Source organism: Magallana gigas, chromosome 1 (genome assembly GCF_963853765.1).
Source record: "Magallana gigas chromosome 1, xbMagGiga1.1, whole genome shotgun sequence".
Lineage (NCBI taxonomy): Eukaryota > Metazoa > Mollusca > Bivalvia > Ostreida > Ostreidae > Magallana > Magallana gigas.
The window spans coordinates 5,942,401-5,955,727 of NC_088853.1; the positions used below are offsets into that span (position 1 = coordinate 5,942,401).

Sequence of the window (13,327 nt, forward strand, 5' to 3'; positions counted from 1 at the left end):
TCATACCTGTTAGCAATCGGCAACACGGAACCATTTATTTATGTTGTGCCATTGGGTATCAACGCTTGCTTAATGGTCAATTACAGATTGTAGTTCATCAGCTTATAATTAATTGGATGCATTCAGGGCAGTGGGGTTTTTTCTCAGCAAAAAGGACTTATTCTATGAGCATTATTTTCTGTTTATAATGTGTCGATATTTGATTAAGTTCTATCAACTCTGAAAGGCTTCCGTTAAAGCTGAACACCGCTCGTAAATAGGCACTGTCACACACATACCTGGTTTATAAAACCTTCGAATGCACACCTGAAATAAGTGGCCGACGTGTATTATTCCTTTTGTGTAATTTGAAGTTTTTTCATTTAATTCTTATTTTATATCCATATTCTGTTTGTAAATTATATTTTGACCAGTTTATTTGATGTTAGTATTCTCTTGGCTTGAAAAAGTGCGTAAAAGTGGATAGCATCATCGCGATTGAGTAACAAGGCGACGCAAGATGTACATCCACACAGGTGAGACCTCTACAGCAAAATAGTTTGAACTGCTAATAGGTCTGCAGCTTATACATGTATAGGGGTTGTAGGGATAACAGTGGCGAGAGAGAAATATGGCGGACAGTGCCTATTTACGAGCGGTGTTTAGCTTTAACAATATATTTGAAAAGGCCTAGACCAAAGTGTTCACTACACAATATAAAATAGCTTTAAAAAACGAATAAAATGTTGTGGGGGGGGAGGTCCGCTAAATATTCTTTGGTCATATAAATCGTTTAATTTTTTTCTCTAAAAGTACGTTTAATTCATTTAAACGCACATACATTGAAAATGCATACCTTTAGACATCCTAAATCAAATGGAAATGTGGTATAAATATTCTTGCCGTTTAATTATCTCATTAAATCTAAAGAAATTATCTCTTTTTTCTGACATTCAGTTTTGGGGTTTCCCTTTTTGTTTTTGTTTTTTCCGGAAAATATTTTGCTGCGTAATAGGCCACGCGATATGAATGGCACCTATAAATAGTCTGAAATTTACAAGCAAATGCTTAGTTTTCAACAACTATGAAAGGGTTATTATTGTGTCTTCTTGTTGGCTGTGTAAGTTATCTTTCTTCTTTTTTCTAATCTGTTCTTCTTTATTTGTATGTTTATGACACGTGTGTTTCATTTTAAACGGAATTATTGTGTTTATCAACTAAAGAGATAAAAGACGGAATCTTTAATGTCAAAATAATTTGCAATAATTTGTAACAAAAAGAAATTTGTACATTAAATTAAATAATAAAAATTGGTAATTTTTCAGATCTTTATTGTTACAATACCTTAATAGATAAACACTTGATTCATAAACGAGATTATAATATTTTGTTCTTCTGAAAATAGCTAGGGCCGTTTTTTTTAATATATTCAAACAGTGCGTATAATACATGTCAACTGGATTTATGTTTTGTAAATAATTAGTTTGCAACAACTAGTAAGTAAATTACTTATAAATGACTTATTCTACGATTAAAGACAAATAGTATATAGATAGAAAGGTTCGTTGTCTTGGATTTAGTTATAACACCTTAATGAATAAACAAAATGTCAGTATAATATTTTTAATATTTATCAAATGTGTGTGATAGATTTGTTAACATATATTCCAGGCTAGTGCGTCGCTGTACAGGCCGCCCCCTACTCGCGCCCCAAAAGTAAAACCCGGAACCTGTCCCGTGGATGACACGATCACGACATGTGACTGTAGGCCGGAGTATATCCAGTGTAAGGGAGACTACGCGTGTCCAGGAGGTAAACTTATTACACAGCTTAATAAACTGAAAAACAAGTATGAAAACAACAAATAAAAAAATCAACAAATTAATTACTGTGGGTAACTGTGCTGAAATAAAATACGATTAAGAAAGAATAGCAATGATTGTTTACAACTTATTTAGAACTTCCTGGTACATATTTTTGTTTATGTTGATAGCCCAGAAATGTTGTTCATGGGGTTGTGGCTGCAGGACAAGGTGCGTGAACCCGGCAGGTAAGACATTAAAAGTGTATCTTGTCATAATGCAGTTAAGAGAGTTCGATGGTCTTGGCCAATTGTTGACTGCATTGATCTTCTTAAGAAGATTTCTATATAAAGAAATAATCTAATTTAAGAGTTACCGTATATAGATTTTTCTATATCACACATAAGTCAAATCTAAAAAATCATATCGTTAAATTTTAGGTATATATGATGGTCAATTTGATGACAATATAGCTTCCTTAATCATATTGTTTTCCCAAAGCCACACTCACATTATGATTTTTTCTTATTTAAACATTGTGTAGTCTTCTTTCTCTTTTAACCGAATTCCCCTGCCATGCACTGTTCCAAATGAAACAGTCTAATAAGACATTAACTAATTTAAAAACAAATATACCGTAAGACTAATGCAAAGTATATATACCGTAAGACTAATGCAAAGTTTATTTCATTTCGCTATCAATTTAATAAGGAATAAATAATCCATTGATTTATTGTAGAAAAACAAAAGCCTGTTTGTAGACAACCGAAAGTGGTTGGACCCTGCAAAGCATTAATCCCAAGATATTGGTACAATAAACGAACCAAGCGATGCGAACGGTTCGACTACGGGGGATGTCAAGGAAATAAAAACAATTTTGAGACAATTAAGGATTGTGAAAGACGATGCAAACGACGACCTTCATGTAAGTTTTGTGCTCAATATATTGATTTTTTCAGATTGAATATAATCTCAAAGTCCGATTTTACAGAATTAAAATATTAGAATATATAGCCAATTATATTAATAAATCCCTTGTTAATTATTGTCAGTTGCGATAATATTTGTAATGGTGTGATCCATAGATTTAATTTGAAACAAAATATTTCAGATCTTCCAGGAGACAGAATACGGATATAAGGATATACTTAACATATTTTGAACAATTTGTATCTGCAGTGATAAACATGCCCTTAATTCTTGTTTGTTAAATAAATATGTTTTAAGCAATAAGATGAGCTTTTTGTTACTTCGTTGGTTGGATCGCATTTACTTATTAGGTCGGTAATGTTGTAGCACAGTGTTAGTGTGTTAAAGGGTGTGTGTGTGAAACCCTGGTTTGACAATCTAGTAATCAGATGGAAGCTGTCTTTCTGCCTCTATTTATACACGCGTGATAATATAAATACATTTGCACGCATTCTCAAAAGCTAGAGTTAATTTATGTAGTGCCTTTTAACAACTGACATTCAAATTTTGGTTGAATATTATAAATGCAATACTAAAATATTTTGAAAAAACCTACATAAATCTCAATCTTGAATGATGGTTTTTTACTAAACAAATAATATATGAACATTTAAGTAAGTTGATTAATTCAAACTATGAAATATTTTGACCTTTTCCTAAACTAAATTATTGTTTATAAGTATACATATGATATCAGAACATTTTAAGAACTTAAGGAATATCTTGTGTTTCACTTGTTGACCATAAAGCGTCCTTGAGTACCAAAGTAAGTTTTCGGGGAGGGAGGTGTATAATATTATTTTAGGTCCAAAGTGAAGGTTTTAGGGGGTTTGCTCATGAAATATTTGTGTGTCTTATTTTGTTTATACATTCCGATATGTTTTGAATGTTTTGAATTTTGATAATTTAACATCTCAAGTTTTTGTTTTTAAACGACATTGGTTATCATTTAATTTGTTTCCCTATGATTGTGTCCTTTTGTAGTGAAGACTAATTTATTAATATTAAGTAAAAGCATAAAATGCAATCAGCATATGAATTTGTGTCAAGAACTGCTTGCACTATTAGCATTTATAAATCATTTAACATGCTAAGTACTTCAAAGACGGAGACTTATATATGAATTGACAAAACAAAGGTAAGCACACAGGTAAATAAATGGTGTGCACCTGTTCATTATGGCAACTGCACGGTAACAACGATACTCTAATTAATCACAAAATACGTCCACAGGTATGTAATCTTGCTTTATAAAATCATGAGGCGTGCACACAGTGTAAATAAACAGTTTGAGCACTTTTTTTTTCAAAATGTTGTCAGTTGATTTTGTAAGTACAACATAAACAGAATATAACGTACTTTTTACCTTGATGTTTTAAATTACATTTTTTGTAAACTATTACCAGTGGGTAAGTTAAAAAGTGTACTGTTTGTAGAAAAAATTGAATAACTATAATGAGAAAGTGAATGAAACGTTGTTTGAAGAAACATTACGACTATACAAAATCTTATAAATTGTAATGCTCAAAGAATATTCTTAAAACAAAATAGCGACACACATATTCAAAACACCTTAGGTCTAAAACTAAATGCTAAGCTTCATGTATCACAATGTATACGATTTGAACCGGATTTTGTTCACGGTTATATACCATTAAAAGTTAAATACGCCGATAAAGAGAAAATGAGTTTGTCCTCCTCATTAAAAATATTTTAAAAAACCGATTAGGGCGGTATAAGAGAAGTTGTCTTTATCAATAAAAGGGGGTGTTATTTTTAAAAAATATATGTATATAAATCATGTAAATGCATGTGTTAAAAAAGTCTTATTTTTTCATCGGAATTAATAAAAAGGTAACATAAAGTTTTAAAAACAAATAATTTGTTATAATTTCTTTTGTTGAAAATATTTTTCCATACAAATTGTTCCGTCTTTCGTGATGAAATGAATTTTAACAAATATAACTTTATGACGCACAGCAATTAAACGCGCGTATTAAGTAGGAAATTATCGTAAGAATGTTGTTCTTTATTTTTTTTCTGACATTCCGTTTTAGGGTTTCCCATTTTGTTCCATGAAAATAATTTGTTGCGCAAAGGTCACGCTAAATGATCCCTATAATAAGTCTATGTTTAGAGGAACATGCAAAGAAGGCGTCTCTTTCCTGGATAAAGACATCACATAGTCTTTGCTTAATATCTAAAAACAGTTTTCTTTGATTTAGAACATTTTGTGCATACCAAACATTGCTAAAACCAGCAGAGCAAAATATGTTTTTTACTATAGGAATCCAAGATTTTTCACATTGGGGGGAATACACATCCTCATATATGTTTTTTAATATGCAATTTTGCGTATTTAAAATTTTCATCCAATATATCAGTATATTAAACTTTCTAAAAATAACTAAGGTCAAACGACCCAGTTCGTTACACGTTCAACGTCCTTCCTGTATAAAAACCCCACACCTCGGCACAGTAATTAAGGACACTGGCGACATTTGTATCAAACACTTTTAATTTTGATTCAATATTCAAAAAATTGTCCTTACATGTTTGAAGTATACCAAACATGCATTTGCTACCTTGTTGAGCCAGTATCTCCTGTGTTACATTAACTTTACCATTAAAACTCGAGGTATTGCCAAAATAATTGAAACTATTTACAAGCTCGACCGATTGCTTATTATAAAACCATCTGTAACTTTTAGGTTGTTTTGATCTTTTTCGGTACACAACAACTTTTGTTTTAGTCACATTTACATCAATATTCCAACTTTCACAGTAAATATGCAAATTATCTAAGATATCTGGAAGACCCTCCTTAGACTCAGACAGTAAAACAGTGTCGTCTGCGTACATCAAAAGAAACAATGAGATGTCCTTAAGTTGAGTAGATTCATATATACTCTTAATGAGATAAGATTCAAAGTCGTTATTTAATGTATAAGGAAAATAAGAATGGAGAAAATGCCTCACCCTGCATTATTCCCCTTGTGGAAAAAAAGAACTCAGAGAGATCTGATTTGAACACACATGATTTAACATCACTGTAGAGTTTACGAATAACACTAAGAAATTTTCCCGTGACTCCGCTTCTAGCAAATTTATAAAACATTTTGTTTCTATCGACACTGTCAAAAGCTTTTTTATAATCTATAATGCAACAATATCTATACTCCTATATTAAAATAATTGACTCGAATTTTTTAGCTTTAATACTGAGAAATCGGAAGAGAACTGTCTTTTGTTTTTCTATTTTTTAAACATCATTGGTATTTGAAGATTACCAGTTTGTTTGTTTTGTTTTTTCAATCAATCTTCGCTAATTAATAATCAACGAAAATTTCTTACAAAAATCCGGAAATCATCTGGGTTTTTTGGATTTTACAATCTTGCGCATGTGCATTCCATTTACGCTAAATCACGGGAGGCTCTTTAGTTTATGTTTTCACAATATCACATTTGCATGGATAAACTCAAGAACGATAATACAAATACGTTTAAATTTTGAAAATTTGCTATATCCCGAGAGTTTGAATGTCAACATGGTGTGTAAATTTAAAATTAGTAAAAACCGTTGGTAAAAAAGTGTTGAATTCTTCATTATTATGAATTAAATTTTTTGATGAAAGGTATTTACAGCCTCAAAATGGTTTGTTATGAATAATTTGACTGTTATTTGCAATGCAGCTTCATTAATTTTCTCCAAAATCGTTTCGGAGCACTTATGCAATATTTTGCTACATTACGGGTATATGAGAGGCATTTCAACTGTGGTGAAGGCCTGTCCAAAGACACAGTTAGATCATTCTAACTAAGCAGAGTGTAGTGAAATTAATAGCATTATTGTACGCTTATATCTTTATTATGTAAATGTCAACAATACGGTGTGTCGATGTATCTATTTCGTGAATGTCCGATATCATGTGCAATATGTCAAACCGTGCACGCACGTGTCAAAGTTTAGTTACTTTTTATTCTTATTAATGTGATGTGAAATAATTCTGTGTAGAGCGGATATGGCATCTACAGTACCAAACCCTGGTTTAAATCAAAACTTTGCGTCAGATATAACATTATTAGCAAAGGACCAATCTAACAGCCTATTATTTAAGAGAGATGTAAAACATTTTGTTTGAAGCTCTCAAGCTTGCTCGTAGCAGACTTGTCAATAGTGTGTGGACGTATGATGGTCGCATCATTGTACTAATGGACGAAAATCGTGTAACATTTACCACAGAGGACGACCTCGAAAAGCTAAAAACGCATTTCGAGCATCATTATGATGAACGTATCCTGACCTCTTCTACCCCTGTCACTGAAAGGGACTAAGTCGTTGTTCGTGATTAACTTTGGTTACTAAGGCTGTTGCTCTATAGCCACCCACGTGCCTTAGTCAATTTTCAGACTGGTCAACTGTATTACTTAATTCGCAAAAATCCATGAAACGCTATGTACTTTCACTTCACCCACACATGTGTATTCTTGATCAATGTCGTTAAGAAGCATAATAATCTTTGTCTCTTGTATGCTTTAAAATAAGGGATTCATCTAATTTCAGTAAACATGTTTAACTTATCACATTAGTTAGGGGAAATAGCTCTATTTATGTTCTGTACAATTTATTTCCTCCTCATTTATTTACTTTGTATTGAATTTAGGGGAAATAGCATTATTTATGTTCTGTACAATCTAATTCCTCCTTATTTATTTACCTTGTATTGAATTTCCCTCATGTAACCAAATCGACATTTCTATAGTTCGGAAATGCCTTGTAAATAAGTTTTCTTTTTATTTGTTATCTCGACAATACAATATTTGTTATCTCGACAATACAATACCCATGTGTATATGTTATTTATTAAGGTCTTCCGTTTCCAACGGAAGACCTTATTGTTATTGCTTTGTTTCTTTTTCCCTTTTATTTTTTTTTTTCTTACGCTTTTTTGTACAAGCGATTTTTTGAAAACGACTTGACCGATTTTCGTGAAAATTCCAGATCTTGTAGATATTGATAAAAACCTTATATATAATTTTTTATTTTAATGACGTCATTTCTGTTCGGGAGATATTGACGTTTTAGTGATTTTTAGAGGGTCATTTTGTCCTGCTATCTCCTCCTAAACGAAATAAGATATTGAATTTAAATTTTCAGGGATTGTAGACAAAAGATTGTAGATGTGTTAAAGGCATTTGTGGTTGTCTGGCTTCAAAGGCGTCGAAGCTCGCCTGGACCCGAAAATCGAGTTTAAAAAAACGACGTAATTTTTAATGGTTTTCGTTCTTTATCTCCTTTCCTGAAAATATTTTACCATAACATATAGAGCAAATGAAATTTATATTTACGGGATCTTCCGTTTGATAACAAGAAAAAGGAGCTGGTCCCTTAAATAAGGGGCCAAAAGGGCTCTAAAGTCTTTCTCCCATAGCACTTTACTGAGAAATATTTTGTAATATGTTTAAGAAGCAAAAATGTTCATCTTTTATTAATAAAACTATACATTATAAATTTTTTATTATGCGTTACGTAATTAGGGGTTTTAAGGGGCCAAAAATCCAAAACTTCGATCGAATATATCTCAAAAAGGACAAATATTTTGAAAAGCAATATAGAATAAAAGATGCTTAGAATGATGTTTTAAACAATATTCAATCATAAAATTTTCGTTATCTGGCCCCAATAAGGAGATTAGGGGTCGGCCCCTAAAATGTCCTTTCCCAGATAGCTCTTAAACGGCAAAGAATTTCTAAACACTTGTTGAACAAAATATGTTAAATATCAAAAGAACTTTCGTATGATGCCAAGAAAAAGGGGCTGGCCCTTCAATTTAGGGGCCAAAATGGCTCTAAAGTCTTTCTACTATAGCACTTTACTGAGAAATGTTTTGTAATATGTTTAAGAAGCAAAAATGTTCATCTTTCACTAATAAAACTATACATTATAAAAAATTTATTATGCATTACGTAATTAGGGGTTTTAAGGGGTCAAAAGTCCAAAATTTCGATCGAATATATCTCAAAAAGGACAAATATTTCAAAAAGCAATATAGAATAAAAGATGCTTAGAATGATGTTTCAAACAATATTCAATCATAAAAGTTTCGTTGTCTGGCCCCAATAAGGAGATTAGGGGTCGGCCCCTTAAATATCATATCCCAGATAGCTCAAAAACGGCAAAGAATTTCTAAACACTTGTTGTACAAAATATGTTTAATATCAAAAGAACTTTCGTATGATGCCAAGAAAAAGGGGCTGGTCCTTCAATTTAGGGGCCAAAAGGGCTCTAAAGTCTGTCTTCCATAGCACTTTACTGAGAAATATTTTGTCATATGTTTAAGAAGCAAAAATGTTCATCTTTTACTAATTAAACTATACGTTATAAATTTTTTATTATGCGTTACGTAATTAGGGGTTTTAAGGGGCCAAAAGTCCAAAACTTCGATCGAATATATCTCAAAAAGGACAAATATTTTGAAAAGCAATATAGAATAAAAGATGTTTAGAATGATGTTTTAAACAATATTCAATCATAAAAGTTTCGTTATCTGGCCCCAATAAGGAGATTAGGGGTCGGCCCCTAAAACGTACTATCCCAGATAGCTCAAAAACGGAATTTCTAAACACTTGTTGAACAAAATATGTTTAATATCAAAAGAACTTTCGTATGATGCCAAGAAAAAGGGGCTGGCCCTTCAATTTAGGGACCAAAAAGGGCTCTAAAGTCTTTCTTCCATAGCACTTTACTGAAAAAAACTTTGTTATATGTTTAGGAAGCAATAATGTTCATCTCACATTTATTTAACAATATATTATAATTATTTTATCATGTGTTCCGTATTAAGCGGTTTTTAATGGATTTTAAGGGGCCAGAAGTACAAAACGTTGATAACGTACCTCAAACAGAACAAATATTTTAAAAAGCATCATTTTGAAAATCAATATAGAATAAAATGCTGAGAATGATGTTCCTAACAAAATTCAACCATCATTTCTTTTTGTTGCCCCGATAAGGAGATAAAGGGTCAAATGTCAAAGTCAAGGTCATATAACCTTCAAAAAATCGCACGGAAGACCTCCTCGTTGCTCGCAACGAGATCGTGTCTAGTTGCATTTATTATCTACTGTAGTGGAAACTCATATTACCCATTATTGTTTTTTTTTTTATAAATCACAACTATAAGCCTATAGAAGTGATAAAATATCGCTTATACTATGTTACTTGATTATCTTTGTTCACCCGAGAGTACATTACTATAAATGTAGGCCATTTCGGTCATTATTAATTCTTTTACAGAAATGCTATCGAATACATCATTAATTATTTGTGTAAATTTGTCAACACAACTATCAATACCCACGTCTGAGTTTTCAAAAGATTCAATACATACAGGTCATTTGTTCAAGACCACTTCTTTTATCCGTAGACATCATCATTCCACTAATATATGGTATGAGTACTACAAGATACCCTATTGTCTAAATCAGTGGAGCGTATAGAGTTAGACAAACTTCGTAAGTTGAATGCAATGGGGGCGTGATCTGACCACGTGTTAAAATCTAAGACTTTTAAAAAATGACACAAAATCAAAATAATCCTTGTGCACTAGGACGTAATCAATAACGCTTGACCCAAGGTGATTAAAAAAAAGCAACCCTACCACTCTTATCCCAGCTCTACCGTTGCACATTCTCAGACCTGATGCTTTACATAAGTCAAGCAATTTTCTACCAAAATTGTTACAGCTTTTATCCTCTGAATTTCTATTGGGCAAGGCAAAATCGTTTGAGTAGGCAACGATGTTAGCAATATTATTAAAAACTGTGTCTGATAAATCATTTACGATAAAATCATTACATTCACAAACACAACTATAAAGGTCACCACTTAGAACGACCATGCCTTGCTCAACATACTTGGCTACATTAATTAATAAGTTATCAAAAACATCAAAATTGTACCGATCATAATATATATTATTTTAATGAGGAATATACACAAAACATAAGTAAACATCAGCAGATGTAATCAATGAATCCTTCAACCAAAGGATTGTATCACAACAGTATTTTTCTACACATACATAACTTGATAGCTTAGATTTATATATAAGTAACAGTGGGACGGACAACTTCGGAATGGACATTTTTCCGGCGTTGCGCACCTCTTTCCATACACACTATTGACCAAAGTTTAGTACCAAATGGTGGGGTTTTTTATTCTAAATAAATTTATGGAAAAAAAATTGAAACATTTTTAGATAGTTTTTTAGATATTTGAACTTAAAAGTTCCAACCCCATGGGATTTTAGTTTGGAAAAAATACCCCACAGAAAACCCCATGCAAACCCCATGGGGTTTTGCAATAAACCCCATGGGGCAGAAAACCCCATGAAAATAATGTGGGGTTTAAAAACCCACTTTTTTCTTAAATAACAGTTTAGGGTTTTTAATCCCATAAAATAGATGTCATGGGATTTATTATCCCACATATGCATGGGGTATTTTATCCCATTTGTTCATAATATAAAATTACTAAAATATTTTACCAATCTATTAAAATACCAGTACTCACAGTGCAGACAGTATGGGGTGATGTTAACTAAACCAATCCAAGCAAATAAATCAGATTCTCAATAATAAGTTACTCGAGACTGATTTATTCATGTTTGCATTAGTTTAATGACTCTAGATTTTCTCTTGCATTGAATTATAATCCACAGATGTTGGTAATGTCTTCCAAAAATGCCTTTTTTTCAAATGACAAGTGTCAGCATCAGAGGTATGCTCTGTCATCCTTTAATTTGCCTAAAAATATGTCATGAAAACTATGTAAATTATGTTTAAAAGATATAACTAATTCAAAATAAGTATTGCCCTTCTTATTATAAAATTCTTTAAAATCTGACAGGTTGTAAATATTTATCAATACTGAACTGTATTGTATGTACCAATGTTATATGATCCACTAATAAAGGCATAAATTTACGGTTTATGCAATCACAAAGATTACATATAATATTTAAACTTCTGTTAAATATCATAGCATATTAAAACAGTCTTAAATCTATGGTCTCACTATTTCGAGAAAATTCGGTCCAAGAATAAATGTTGGGTTTTTTTTTTTTCATTACCTAGCTTTTCACTTGGAAGTTATTAAAGAATATATAGACGTATAAATTTAAAATGAAACTGATTTGCAGTCAATGGAATTACCTTTGGAAATGGACAGAAGAAACACAAACTTAGCAACACTAGCCCTACCAACTTATCAAGTACCAAGCGATGGAGTTGAAAACCGGATGTCGCAATAGTTAGACAAATCGGGACACAGATATTTCGATTAGAGCAGTCGAAATTTCATGAATTTCAAGTATAATGCCGTTTAATGAACTCGAAAATCCTATTAGTTATTTAACATCCTGAACACCGTATTATTATATAGATTATTCATCTAACTATAAACATGATGAATTTAGTGGTGGGGGTTGGGGGTTGGGGGGGGGGGGGGGGGGGTTATAACAACTAATAAATAAAGTGTGCAAAATGTTTTATATCATTATACTATTAGTAAAACCAATAATTATTATAAAATTCTTAATTTAACAGGAGATAGTAAGGTGGTTATCAAGGTATATATGTACAATAATACTTTTCGACGGATAATTTCAGCTTGTGTACATGTTTTCTCATGGGGGGGGGGGGGGGGGGTACTTGATGAAAAGTCCCGTTGATTTTTTCTTTTCCGTAGAATGTTTTAGTGAAAGAGTATAAATTTTGTGATAATGTCCAGGAGCTATTTTGGATAATAAAAAATAGATACCATGGCTATAGTACATCAGAGGCATGTGACAAAATCAGTGCGTTTAAATATACGGTAGAAGCCTCTCACAATAATTATTTTGTTTTTAAATTAATTCATAGCATGTATACCGGTAAGTACCTCTTATCTATTTCTTTCCCACTCTTCCCATTGTATAGGACTTATCTCAAGCGAGCAAAAGCTGGAATTTTATTTAAAATCGAATTTCCCATTGCAATTAATTTGGCAAGTATATATAAAGGATAACCTTTATACAAAATAAACCAGTGCTTGAAATACATAGTCATGGAGAACAAATCATGCAGTCTTTGTAATGATTTTAAAGCTTAATCATGAGAATACTTGGAGTGATTTCCACACCGGCAATAATAACAGAGTCTAAGGCTGACAAAAAGGCATCACAATCTAAGTCAAAGGATGAGGCCCATTGCACATTTGTATCGTTTAATTTATTCCCACGATTTCATAATAAACTGAACAAGACCAATCCCTGTGTATACATGTACTTTGTATTCACTGTCTATATTTCAACACATGAGTATACATATCATCGGAACGCTGTGTATACTAAATATATCAATGCATGCTTGATTTTATGTTGTCAAATTTGTATCGAGCCGAGAAGGAACTGTTACTGGATTGATATTATTTTAATTTTTGTGGCATTTTACAGAAAGAAAATTTGGAGAAAAATCATTGCCGGCCGTGAGATCCGAACCCACGACCCTTGGGTCTGTAGGCCGATGCGCTACC

At 32.1% G+C, this 13,327-nt stretch overlaps 1 protein-coding gene and 1 long non-coding RNA gene across 2 annotated transcripts; one reads left to right on the top strand and one right to left on the bottom strand.

Annotated features, from left to right (window-relative positions):
- The first annotated feature begins 974 nt into the window (after window positions 1-974).
- On the top strand, window positions 975-3,015 carry LOC105332521 (eppin). The gene is made up of 5 exons (XM_011435150.4): window positions 975-1,099; window positions 1,651-1,792; window positions 1,974-2,030; window positions 2,522-2,707; window positions 2,894-3,015. Exons 1-5 carry the CDS (start codon window positions 1,064-1,066, stop codon window positions 2,920-2,922), a joined length of 450 nt encoding a protein of 149 aa, XP_011433452.3. The 5' UTR covers window positions 975-1,063; the 3' UTR covers window positions 2,923-3,015.
- A 7,847-nt stretch (window positions 3,016-10,862) lies between these two features.
- LOC117682436 (uncharacterized) lies at window positions 10,863-12,053 on the bottom strand. The gene is made up of 3 exons (XR_004596788.2): window positions 11,968-12,053; window positions 11,327-11,559; window positions 10,863-10,973 (listed from the first exon to the last, which is right to left on the bottom strand). It is a non-coding gene; the product is annotated as an uncharacterized lncRNA (long non-coding RNA).
- Window positions 12,054-13,327: the final 1,274 nt, after the last annotated feature.